Below are 13,665 nucleotides of genomic sequence, written 5' to 3'. Positions count from 1 at the left end.
ACCTGCAAAAGGATTTCTGAGAAATGCGTTGGGTGACCGTGCATCGGACGCATGTAATCTAGCAGGCAGTACAACCGAGGCCGTTGGATAGGATGGGCTGTGTGTCCCCGCGTACCATTCCTAGGGTTTTCGCCGATTGTGAAAAATAATTTCAGCGTTCACGTGTTACGAACGTGGAAGGATTCGATCCTTAAATTTTTAATTGCCGCAGCCCACGGCGCTCATTAATAACAAATTTAGGGCTGTGGCGAAATTATTAATGTGTAGTGATATTGTGTTGTCTATGTGACTTTTTTTTTTGTGAACCCTAATTAATAATAAAAACTGTTGACCTTTGCGTCGATTAATTGGTGCGTTCATCATTTTTATCATCCCGTCAATCCTGCATTTACCCCCAAATGTCAAGACTTACCGTACAATGAACGTGCTCTACCGAACTAAAAACCAGCTTCTATTGACCGCCTTGAACTATTCTGAGCTAGTCGAAGGGTGGAAGCTGGTCGTGTGGCTCACGCGTTCTGCCGACGGCACGCTACGAGGGCGTCATTAACGTCAGGCCGACCGGCGAGTTGAGCGCGGAGGTCGGATCGGGCTGTGCGGCCCCGACTCCCCTCCCTACCCGGACTTCCTGGGTGTCAGGTAGATATTATACAATATCACACATTTTGATAACCATAACAATTCGTATTAATTTCTTTCATTGTTTGCAACGGCAACTTTGTTAGTTTAATATGACTATATACACACATACATAATATGCTTTTATATACATATATACATAATATGCTTTTCGGTTGAGTCTTCGGCGTGAACAGACGTGTTTTCAATAAATTTATGTCGCCGTCTAATTACAAATGATTACTTTGCTTAATTAGTTATTTCGCTCATAAGCGATCATTATAAATCGTTAAATTAGTGTTAAGCTAGTAATTAAATTTGGTGTTTCATAAAAATTTGTCAACATTGTACAAACTGTTTCGATTTAGTTCATCTTATATTTATAGTAATTATTAATAATAACTATTTTGTAGTTAATAAATAAACGGGATAGTTTAAAATTGTAATTTTGTAATTTCTTATTATTATTATGGATTAAGGCAACAATTTAATATCGTACTTTGTGTTTGATTGTGTTGATTGTTTAGTTATAATGACTTACACTCCGGTAAAACTAAGTGATCTTGCAATATCCCAAGGTAGCAACCGTTCAGACATTTAAACCATATTGGCAGCAAAGGCATAGTAATATGCCGCTCAAGCGGACCCCTCCTCGTGGGGAATCGCTACCAGACATTCCAGACCCTGCAAACACTGCTTCAGGAATCGGAACACGCGTACGCGAGCAGTCAAAAAAGGAACGCTCGCCGAAGAGCCCCAAATCACAAGATAAGGCATTTACTGCTGAAGATGGAGAAAAAGAGCCAAAGCAAAAGAGAACCTAACAAAAAAGCCACCAGCATGCACCCCCGAATACTTTGGATGTCGAAAGCGACTGCAACGTCATTATAGATTCAGCAGTATCGGACACCACAACCGAGCCTGAAAATAATGTCATCTATGATGACATACACACGTGCTTACATGAAGTGCACTCCTCCCTTATGGGCAAACAGGCTGAATCTAAAGATAAGCTACACAATGCCCTACTAAACCTTTCCGAGGCCGTTGGAAGGCAGAATTTGTGCATGGCCAAGCTGGAGATAAAAGTCGTAGCGCAGGAATGCGAGATTAAGGGCCTGCAGATTCAACTTCGTGATAGGCAATTAAACATTGAAAATCAAAACCTGGCCATTTTTGATTTGAGAGAGCAGACGAAAACTCTCAAAACTGCCACATTACAAATCCACAAGGAGCCTACCATCACTTCCCCCCCTATTAATACCACCTGGGCTACTGCGTTAGGAAGGCGGCAGCGTCCGGCAGCGGCGCCATTCACGGCACCTGCTGTCACCGGGTCAGCATTTCCTTCGCTGTTGCCGCTAGCACCAAGGCCTGGAGTCCTCTTCTTCCCTACGGGAGAAGGAGAAAAACGATCGGAAACGACAAGGGAAATCATAAAGAAGTCCCTTAATCCCAGGGATATTGGGGTACAAATAACGGAAATTAGAAACGTCAGAAACGGAGGTCTTATCGTACACCCCCGCTCTGAGGACGAGGCCAAGCGTCTCGTCAGCGCTCTGGAGACCACAGAGACTGCTCTGAGAGTTAAACTCGCAGGAAAAAAGCAGCCTCGCATTATTATTTTTAATATGCTGGCTTCCACTACAGAACCCCAGCTTCGGGAGGCAATTTACAACTCTACAAGAGAGCAGACGGGTCTATCTGAGGAGGCCTACCAGGCCGTACGCCTCAGCCACAAGGCGGGTCCCAGGACTGGCAGATGCCATTATATCACTTATGTACCTGCCGCGGTGTGGTCTGCTCTCATTGCAGATGACAGACTGTACATGGGGTGGGACTCTTTCCCACTCCAGAACTATCTAGGGGTAACCAAGTGCAATAAATGCCACTTATATGGGCACATGGCCAAATCGTGCTCGGCAAAAGACGTCACCTGTTCTTACTGTGCCGAACCAGGCTACGACCGTGCGGACTGCCCCGTGAAGGAAGCTTCACCAAAATGCGTTGCCTGCCGCCGTCACAAGCGGCCATATGACCACCCGACCCATAGTGCAACATGTCCGGCTCGCCTGTACGCGGAGCAGAGGGAGCGATCAATGACGGACTACTCAAATGAAATCCCTCACCCATCCACTGCATGACTCGCTTATAATAAGCATCATTCAACAACCCCCGCACCTCGGTCATGCCAGATTTATTATCAAAATGTGAGAGGCTTAAAAACTAAAGTAAATACATTTAAAGAGGGTTTATTGTGTGCCCGACCATCGATAATTGCTCTTAGCGAAACATGGCTCGACGACACCATATCGGCCAATGAGCTGTTCGGAAGTGAATATTCTGTGCATAGAGCAGACCGTCGAAATGGTAGACGAGGTGGGGGCTTTTTGCTGGCAATTAGAAATGGGTTAGCATTATCCACACAAACTTTATATCCAACCAGATCAAATTTGAGTGAATATGATTTTGATTTTAATTTGTGTAAAGTTAATTTTAACTTTTGTTCACTGTACTTGGCAGCTGTATACTTCCCTCCCGGCAGCTCAGCGACTACATACAGTGACTTTTTTCACATAATAGGAAATTTGGTACTGCCCAACAAAAAACTTATTATTTTGGGAGATTTTAATTTGTATTCCGCTGGTATAATTGAATCTGATTATACCAGCTTTAATAATTTATTTAAATTAAAACAATTTTCTTCAGTGAAAAATAGTCTCGGTCGGACGCTTGATTTAGTGCTATCTAACGTTGGTTGCACGGTGGTCAGCGAGTGTGACAAGCCTCTCGTTCCTGAAGATGTCTATCATCCCTCTACTTGCACAATTGTATCTTTTAAGCATGTATCGCACAGAAATGATTCGTCGATTCCTCCACGCAATGGAATTTTTCAAATGGAAATTTTTTAGCGTTGTATAATTCTTTGAGTACTACAGATTGGACCTCTTTATATGATCAAATTGATGTAAACACGGCATTAGATATTTTCTATAATAAATTTTATAACAGTCTGGACTCCTGTTTCCCTCGCCGGCTCGTTCACCTACCGAAGTACTCATATCCTAATTGGTTTACGCCAGAAATTATTTATAATCTGAGGTCAAAGGCATATTAACACTCACTGTGGAAAAAACATAGACGGACTGCAGATTATAGTAAATTTTCCTGTCTCAGAAACTCATTGAAGTGTGACATCTCTTCGGCTCACAAATCATATCTAACGTCGATTGGTCGAAATATTGTCTCAGATCCTAATTGTTTTTGGAAATATATTCATTCGCTTAGTTCCAGTAGTACTACAAAAGACAATGCCATGATGACGTTGAATAATGATCCTATAGAGAACCATGGTATATCTGATGCATTTGCTAAGCATTTTGAATCACTTTATAGCTCAATAGAACCGCTACTTTACCCCGATTCTGCTGGTCCTTCGTCTGCAACGCAAGATATTCAAATCTCAGCTTTTGACGAGAAAGATATGGAATATGGGTTTTCAAATTTGTCTCCCAAAAGTTCATTTGGTCCAGATGGGTTGTCCACCTTATGTTGTTAAGGGCTGTTACAAACATATATCCTATCCGCTTAAACATATATTTAATTTAATCATAGCATCCAGCACTTTTCCTGATGTATGGAAAATAACCCGCCTAAGGCCGCTTCATAAAAAGGGATCTAGATCAGAGATCTCTAACTATGGGCCAATAGCAGTTCTTTCGGCTACATGTAAATTATTTGAATCGATATTACATATACACATCAACCGTCAAATAGACTCTCGCCTCTCCGATTCGCAGCATGGTTTTCGACTTAGGCGGTCCACAGTAACAAATCTTATAGTGTATAATAATTTTATTTTAAATTCTATGGATAAGTCAATTCAAGTTGATTCTGTGTACACAGATATTTCCAAGGCATTTGATCGTGTTGATCACGATATTTTATTAAAAAAGTTTTGTACATTTGGCGCGTCATATAGTATAACATGTTTTTTTGCTTCTTATTTGAAAAATCGCCGTCAATTTGTTGATTACCATGGGAATGAATCGCGGATTTTTAGAACAAACTCTGGTGTTCCTCAAGGTTCAAATCTTGGCCCAATTTTGTTTTTAATATTTTTTGATGATGTTGTCAAAGTTATAACCAATTCTTCTTGTTTGCTATTCGCAGATGATCTTAAACTTTTTCGAACTATTGAAACCCCATTATGCTGTGCGATGATGCAGTCTGACCTAGATGCTATCTCGCAATGGTCTATATTGAATAAACTTGAATTCGCTACCTCCAAATGTAATATTATTTCATTCAGTCGTTCAAGGCACACCTTATTGTTCCCATACACATTGTCTGGTATAATATTGAGTAGGGTAACGGAGATAAAAGATTTGGGTGTATTGTATGATGCAAAGTTCACTTTCAATCAGCATATTCTTGACATCAGTACTAGATCTAGCAAAATGCTTGGTTTTGTAATGAGAGTTTCAAAATCATTCGAAAACGTCCGAGTGCTACGTACATTATACGTATCAATTGTGTTGAGTATTCTAGAATATTCCAGTATTATTTGGAGTCCTAATAGGTCCATCCACACAATTAAGTTGGATCGATTCCACATTAGATTTCTTAGATTTCTCTACTTAAGAACATACGGGTTATTTCCTTATAATAATGACAATAAAATGAATTTCCCGACTCGTTTTCTTCTGGGTATGCTATCAATGCAATCCCTGTCTACCCGAAGAGTGATTGTTCTTTTAAAGCATTTCTTTTTACTTCTTCGTGGGTTCATTTACAATCCGTATATACTGGCAAATATTAATTTTCATGTTCCCACCAATATCACTCGTAGCTCCACGGTCTTCAAGATACCTCGTCGCATGACAGATGTTATGTTTCATGATGCTGTGTATCGTGCAATTAGCTTATTTGATGGCACCATAAAGGTTGATTTGTTTTTTATTAACTATATAATGTTTGTGGACGTATTAAATAGGCTAAATTTATAATTGTATAAATTATCATATTTCATTAATATTTACACATGCTGTCTTTTTATTGTTATTTGTAATTAAGATATTTTTATACATTTGTATTTATTATGTATTATGGCGCATTGGCCAATAGCTGTAATGGCGTAATACTCTTTTTATAAATAAATAAATAAATAATATATTGTGATCTGTGAATTATAGACGCCCTTAGCAACCAAGGAATTTCCAGACGCTACATAAACATATTGAACAGTATATACAGTGATGCCACAGCATGCGTGAAACTCCACAAATGGTCGTGTAAATTCCCCATTAACAAAGGTGTCCGGCAAGGTGATACCATTTCACCTAAACTATTCACCGCTACTCTTGAGGACTTTTAGGAAACTTGATTGGGAGGAAAAAGGTGTTCCAATTAACGGAGAGCACCTCAGTCACCTGCGATTTGCAGATGATATTGTTATACTCTCACAAGACCCGAAAGACCTCCAAGGTAGAATGTAAGAACTCGCGGATGTCAGTCAAACGGTCGGTCATGCCGGCGCTCCATTGGCACGCAAGTCAGACGATTTACAGTTTACGGACTTTTTTTTCGCGTGGAGCACCCCAGGTCTGCGGACTTTTTAATCCGCAGACCAGGCTCGTTGGATTTCAAACATGTTTGATATTTTACCTCCGAGTTGCCAGACTTCGTCCGTCGATCGCAATGCAAATTCGATTTGACATTAATACGCAATCATTCGGACCGCAAAAAAATCTGTAATTGTTTTAAACATTTTCATTGATTTATTTGTTAATTTACACATTATAAAATGAGAGATTTACCAATTATTTTTTTATTTGTATTTATGAAATTCATAAAAGAAAACGTAAATCTTGTGTTGTTTTCACTGCTATATTATTTTACGCAAGTCTCCATATAAATAACACAAAATTATAGGGTTATCAGAAGACATTACGATAATCGCAATTTTTTACTTTTGACAGCTCGACTTTTTTATTCGTTCATTGATCAGTAGCAGGGCATAGACAAATCGGACGATTTATTGTCCTCAGACTTTTGGCTCGCCAATGGAGCGCTGGCATAATGCCAGCGCTCCATTGGCGAGCCAAAAGTCCGAGGACAATAAGTGTTCAGATTTTTCTACATTCTGCTACTGGCTAACAGACGTTCAACGAAACGAGGTATATTATTAATTTGACGAGTAAAACCGTCGACTTTGACAGCATAGATAATATACGTAAATTTGACAGTTAAATCGTGATGGCGTTAAATGATACCGACGTTTTGTGTTTTTTGGGTTATTGGGTGGCAGATAATCTAATAACGAAGCAAAGGGTACACAAATACTGGGTGAAACAATGGTTAAGGAAACGAACGACATTATCCCACACAAATTTAATATGAGAATTGCGTTTGCAACCGAGCGATTTCCGCAATTATTTGCGAATGTCGGAGGATGTATACACAGAACTGTATAATTTGGTCTCCCCATTTTTGGTCTCCCCATTTATTAAAAAAAAATACTATTATGAGGGAAGCTATTTCTCCTCATGATAGATTATGTGCAACCCTGCGATTTTTGACTGCCGGCGGAACGTTCACTGACTTGCATTATAGAACTGCGATTGGAAGACAAACTCTGGGCAAGATAATTCCCGAATCTTGCCAAGTCATCATTGACGTTTTGAAAGGAGAATATTTCAAGGTGTGTATTATATTATACGTCATCTAATAAAGTTGGGCAAATTTACAAATATATAATTAACAAGTAGACGTCGGTTGGTCTTATAAAGTGAACGTTTAGTGGATTGTTTTACCTATATAACTCATAGACGGCAACAGCATAAGAATGACAGACAAAATGCATTTGAGATAGGTATATATATAGTCACAAATAAGGCCATCGTTGACATGCTAAATATTCAATAGACCGTTAGAATTCTGTACCAAGCCAGGACTCTCCATATAGGCTGTAAGCAAGCTACTTAATTATTCCTGTTGAATGTATTGTAATACTAGTCATATTCTTCGAAAAGCAAGCATGGAATTTGATTTCTAAATGAGGCCACATAATAATATAGGTATGCTAACATAACTCAAATACTTACCATTTGTTGTATCGCTTAAGCCTTAAGGTTTATAGGCATAAAAAACAAACAAAAAAACAAATATTTTACAAGATATTTATTCACACAAAAAACATTAATTTATTATACCGGCTTTTGTACATTTTTGCTTAATATACGATAAACTGGTTGAGTATGAACAGTAGTTGCTGGCATTATTTTGTCACTTTGTCCCATAAAGGCAACTTCATGCATCATCTTCTCGGCCAGCAATCTTTGTCCCTGTGACATCGATCGTAGTTTCATGGCCATCATTTTGCCAAAAACATCAAATTCATCTTCAGTCTTGCTTAGTTTGTCGGTGATTAATTCTAACACTTTGTTGGCGCTATCATTCGATTTTTTTCGTTTGAACGATGGGGGTTCTGGTGCTCTATTAAGATTCGACCTTGGAGTAGTCGACAACGTTGATGTTGAAGGCGAATATTCTATCTGTAAATAAAATATTGATTATTTTTTGTTGCAGTTCCCTGATACGCACGAAGAAATGGAGACGATTGCAAAAGAATTTAATAGTAAATGGCAATTTCCAAATTGCCTGGGCGCAGTTGATGGGAAACACATTGCAATGTGCCACCTGCAGGCGCCGGCTCCCACTTTTATAATTACAAACATTTCCACAGCATTGTTTTGATGGCGATTGCAAATGCTAATTATGAATTTATTTATGTTGATGTTGGAACAAATGGACGTATTTCTGATGGAGGCGTACTGAGAAAATCTATTTTTTCAAACGTTTAGACGAAGGCAGATTAAAAATACCTGCACAAAAAAAAACCTACTGCTAATTCTGATGCACTGCCATTGGCGATGAAGCCTTTGCATTACGTAACGATTTCTTAAAGCCGTATTCACAAAGGCAATTAAATCACAGTAAAATAATATATAATTATCGGACATGCAGAGCCAGGCGAATTATAGAAAATGTTTTTGGCATTTTAGCTGCTAGATTCCGCATTTTTCAAGCTCCAATAAACATGAAAATTGTAAATATCAATACAGTTGTATTAGCTTGTTGTGTGCTGCACAACTTTCTTCGTCGCAAATCAACACATTCTTATACTCCTTCTCATGACCTTGATAGGGAAAATCCTGAGACAGGTTTAATAGAGCTCGGACTGAGGTTACAGGACACCTTAGCGCCTTTGGAAGCAACGACTAATCGGAACTCGACTGCCAATGCTAAGAAAGCGCGAGGAGATTTTGAAAAATATTTTAATACTACCGGGGCTGTCACATGGCAAGAAAGTATGATAAGCAATAGATAAATTAAACCAATGTAACAGTTTAGTTGAAATGTTTTACCTCAATACAATCTTCGTTGTTTAACGAGTTGGAGTAACTCTCATCAGGAGACATGTTTTCCAAATCGTCCGCCATGCTGGATATTGAGCTCGATTCTGTAAAACAAAATGTAAATTGTTAAAATACAACATAATACTCAAACTTGTTTTTTATTATCTCTCCCCTAAGTACCCATTCCTTCATACGGTTAATATTGATATGATTATTTATATTGGTATAATTGGTGTAATCCAGTATATCAGGTATTTTCAAAATGTGTTTTCCGCTGTATTCCTCATAACCAAACTGTACCATTAATTTTGATTGATGATTGACGATTTATTGATTGTCTCTGAAGGAACCTAACTCGAGCGATTTTTGATTTCATGATCATTTCTTTTCTTCTTCTTTCGACCATGTCCGATCATAATATGGACCTCCACGGAGTGGAGGTTTGTATTGACAGATTTTGTTTTTACGAGAAATGGATGTCAGCCACTTGCTCAACATATTAGGTCCATACTCTGACTCATACACAAATTGAAATTCAATGTGTACTTGTCAGACCCAGGATTTGAACCTGGGACCCGACCACGACTCAATAAGCCAACGCTTAAGCCGCGCTTCCACCGCCATGATCGTACCTATATATTATTATTTCTTACCTACCTCAGCAAAGAATAAGTAATTTTATTGTGACTAGAAATGATTCATAGCTGTATGTTTTAATTGCTTAATAGTTGCTAATCTAATGCGATGTCACTTTCAGAGCTACGACAATGTCATAGTCTGCACGTGTATAATAAATAGCTTTAAAGCATTCCCTCGTACCTATATATTATTATTATTTATTACCTACCTCAGCAAAGAATAAGTAATTTTATTGTGACTAGAAATGATTCATAGCTGTATGTTTTAATTGCTTAATAGTAGCTAATCTAATGCGATGTCACTTTCAGAGCTACGACAATTTCATAATCTGCACGTGAATAATAAATAGCTTTAAAGCATTCCCACGTACCTTCCATTTGGTCATTCAAGAACTCTAAATTTTTATAGTACCACAGTTTGGGTAGATATACTGCGTCTGTGCCGGCTCCGCTTCGATATGATGTCCTTACTTTATTTCTCTCCTTTCTGTAACCCGACCTCAATGTCTGTATTTTCTTTTTGACATCGTTGACCGTTGCCTGCGGCTCCACCTTGATTAATATTTCCAAAAGTTCCGCATACGCCAAGGACTTGGCATCACGATTCTTGTCGTCTTCCACAACGACGGGTTGTCTTTAAAACAACTAATAAAATCTTCCAAGAAACTTTTCGAATGCACTCGTAGATCTACCATTGTTGTTTTCGATGTCCGAACACTTTGAATGACAGTAAAATAATGATGGCGCTCATAGACTAATATATGGCGCTGTCGTCCGTCGGCATAGATATAAATAATGTGACGGTAAAGCGTGGTGAACGTACGAATGTCAGCGGCTCGGCGAGTAAAATATCAAACATGTTTGAAATCCAACGAGCCTGGTCTGCGGATTAAAAAGTCCGCAGACCTGGGGTGCTCCACGCGAAAAAAAAGTCCGAAGACTGTAAATCGTCTGACTTGCGTGCCAATGGAGCGCCGGCATTGATAAATGTCTCAAAGATAAAAGTGATGAGGAACTGTTTTTCGGACCCTGCGATTATCTGTATTTCTGGCACCCAACTCGAGCAAGTCAGCAGCTACGTCTATCTCGGACAGCAGGTGTCCATGCAGGCGTCCATCCAGGCAGGTAGCATGCACGATGAAATTGCTCAAAGAACAAAGCTGCGATGGAGTGCTTTCGGACGTCTGAATAGTATCTTCAAGAGTGACCTACCATTATGTCTTAAGCGTAGGGTGTTCAACCAATATGTGCTACCCGTGCTCACATATGGCTGCAAGACGTGGACCCTCAACAGGCCTTCATCCAGCAGTGGATTGACCCCGGCTGATGATGATATTGTGATCTATGGAAATTAGTAGCCTAGGTAATTATTCAATAAAAAAAAGAGTGCGTGAACAGCCACAAAGAAGTATTTAAAAAAATTTAATTTGGAATATCACGTTATCTATGAAACTATAGCAGTGGCGGACGCGGCTGTCAGAAGATAATTTACGTAGTAAATTGTACAAAGATTATGGTTTTCTCACCAGAAAAAAGTGCGCCAATGCTTATATTACGATATTTGAATAAAAATAAACGATTCCGTTTGCCAATAAAGGATTAGAAGGTCTTAAGCGACGAAGACGTCATTCTGTTGTGCGTTAAAAGAAATATGGCGAATCGTATACGGTATATGAGAAAATATCGGATATAAACGCCACGTTTCTGGAAAATCATCGGATATTAAATTTCTAAAATTTGGTCAATTCAATCGGTACCTAGATAATTCGGTAGCGCACATATCGAAGTGAATATGTAAAAATATCAATAAAATGACGCTTAAATGAGCCGTTTGTGCGTTTTCCAAAATCTCTTAATATGATTATATATAAAAGATAATAATATATTATAAAAGATCATTTCACTTGAAAAATAAAAATAGTACTGATACCGACAAAAACAGTTTTTTGTACCCCCTGAAAAGTAGACTATTTTTGTCAGATAGATACTTTTTTACAACAACCTCACAACTGACCATAGACTAATATACTTTCAAGTTTCAACATATTATTATCTATGTTTCAACTGAGTAACTGACAGTAAATGTAAAATTTTAACACAAATTTGCCGCCGATCGCGCGCTTTTTGTGTTTTTGTTAATAATTGTATTTAAGATAATACGTCACATTGTATGGTGTATCTTTCAATTGCTCCCGAAATTTGATCTAAGTATGCAATAATCATTACCAACGTTATACACTTAATGCATAATTATTAGGTTTGTATTGCAAAGAAATCATTTTCTACTAAAAGCTACCTAGTAGGTATTAATATTTTATCTAAATTATTTATAGATAAAAATGACTGAGCTAGTATTTCCGCCGTCTCCAAACTGGTACTTGCACAGCATTATGTGTGTGGGATCCGACGGCTGGGTGGTGTATGGCTCTCTATCAAACGGAATAACAATATTAACTCCCTGCGACGAAGCAGCTGTAAGTTCTCTGTTCCAAGTGAAAACTGTCAGACCAGCACATAAACTACGGTAAAAACTAACATTCCAGTATTGAGTATAATAATTTAGTGATGGACCATTGAAATTATGCCACATGCAGATGGACGTTTAAGGTTTTTATATTAAGTATAATATTTTCAGGGTGACATGCATTGATTTGTGTCCAAACTGGAGGGATTCTCGATTATTTATATCAGCAGGTGATGATGGCTTTGTGAAGCTGTGGAATGCTGCGTCATTTTCATTTAAGATTGCCAACAATGTTCATTTTGGCACCAAAGAGGCAAGTACTAATTATTAATCAAACAACATACTTAGATAACATTCTTCTTCGATTTCATGTATTTGTGTACCTCCTTTTTTACATTAATATACATACTATAGTGAAACAATTTAACCGTGAACATGCGCAGATGCAGTTTCTTCTAATGCACATCAATTATGCAGGGTGAAGTAGTTATTGTTATGTTTACTATTCTCGATTAACACTATTGTTTCGCTGTTTGTCGCCGCTTCAAGTATGTCTTGTTTTTTGTCAAAACTATCAAACCCCACGCTAATGTGATATGTTTATAGCATTGATTCAATAAGTCATACAAGGATTACCACTAACATAACAAATCTAATATATAAAAATTAATATTTGTGTGTTTGTTTGTTCGTATTTAATGTGCAGCCATACCGTTCATCCGATTGCGATAAAACTTTGTAAACTTATTGCTTGCACTTGCGGGAAGAGTATAGGCTATACTAATATATAAAAATGAATGTCTGTCTGTCTGTCTGTCTGTGTGTCTGTCCCGTATGCGTTCCTATACCATTCATCCGATTGCAATGAAATTTTGGTAAGTGGTTGTATGCATGCGTACCCATAAAGGTTTCTGAATTAGAAAAATCATCATCTTCTTCTTCTTCTTCATTATATTTTCTTTTATTCATATGGTTCCTATACCATTCATCCGATTGCAATGAAATTTTGGTAAGTGGTTGTATGCACACCCATAAAGGTTTCTGAATTAGAAAAATCATCATCTTCTTCTTCTTCTTCATTCTATCTTCTTTTATTCGTATGCGTTCCTATACCATTCATCCGATTGCAATGACATTTTGGCAAGTGGTTGTATGCACACCCATGAAGGTTTCTAAATTAGAAAAATCATCATCTTCTTCTTCTTCTTCATTCTATCTTCTTTTATTCGTATGGTCCCTATACCATTCATCCGATTGCGATGAAACCTTCATCAGTTGTTGTGGTAACACCCGCAATGGTTTTTGAATTAGTACAACCATCTTCTTCTTCTTCTTCTATTCTATATTCTTCTATTCGTATGCGTTCCTATTCCATTCATCCGATTGCAATAAAATTTTCGTCAGTAATTGTGCCAACACCCGCAAAGGTTTCTGAATTAGTACAACTATCTTCTTCTTCTTCTTCTTCATTCTATCTTCTTTTATTCGTATGGTCCCTATACCATTCATCCGATTGCAATGAAAC

The 13,665-nt window shown here is 38.1% G+C and overlaps 2 protein-coding genes across 5 annotated transcripts in view; one reads left to right on the top strand and one right to left on the bottom strand.

Moving 5' to 3' along the window:
* Nucleotides 1–7,826: 7,826 nt before the first annotated feature.
* Nucleotides 7,827–10,008, bottom strand: LOC147064012 (uncharacterized). The gene is made up of 2 exons (XM_085959134.1): nucleotides 9,048–10,008; nucleotides 7,827–8,174 (listed from the first exon to the last, which is right to left on the bottom strand). The coding sequence occupies exons 1-2, from the start codon at nucleotides 9,120–9,122 to the stop codon at nucleotides 7,827–7,829; spliced, it is 423 nt and encodes a 140-aa protein (XP_085815260.1). The 5' UTR covers nucleotides 9,123–10,008.
* Nucleotides 10,009–11,384: 1,376 nt separating this feature from the next.
* LOC147064011 (gem-associated protein 5-like) overlaps nucleotides 11,385–13,665 on the top strand; it is a 32,692-nt gene continuing 30,411 nt past the window's right edge. For 2 of the 4 annotated variants that reach the window (XR_015072015.1, XM_085959175.1), the window contains exons 1-3: nucleotides 11,747–11,933; nucleotides 12,010–12,200; nucleotides 12,312–12,453. Coding sequence is in view for 3 of the 4 variants with exons in the window: in XM_085959175.1 (XP_085815301.1) it covers nucleotides 12,016–12,200; nucleotides 12,312–12,453 (327 nt within the window). In the remaining variant the exon portion in view is untranslated. Of the gene's footprint in view, nucleotides 11,510–11,738; nucleotides 11,934–12,009; nucleotides 12,201–12,311; nucleotides 12,454–13,665 lie in introns of those variants that run through there. The other 2 variants (XM_085959177.1, XM_085959176.1) reach the window with 2 other exon arrangements.

Source organism: Rhyacophila brunnea, unplaced genomic scaffold (assembly GCF_057557595.1).
Source record: "Rhyacophila brunnea isolate RB1 unplaced genomic scaffold, BYU_Rbru_1.0 scaffold_8, whole genome shotgun sequence".
Lineage (NCBI taxonomy): Eukaryota > Metazoa > Arthropoda > Insecta > Trichoptera > Rhyacophilidae > Rhyacophila > Rhyacophila brunnea.
This window is presented reverse-complemented; position numbering and strand designations above follow the sequence as displayed.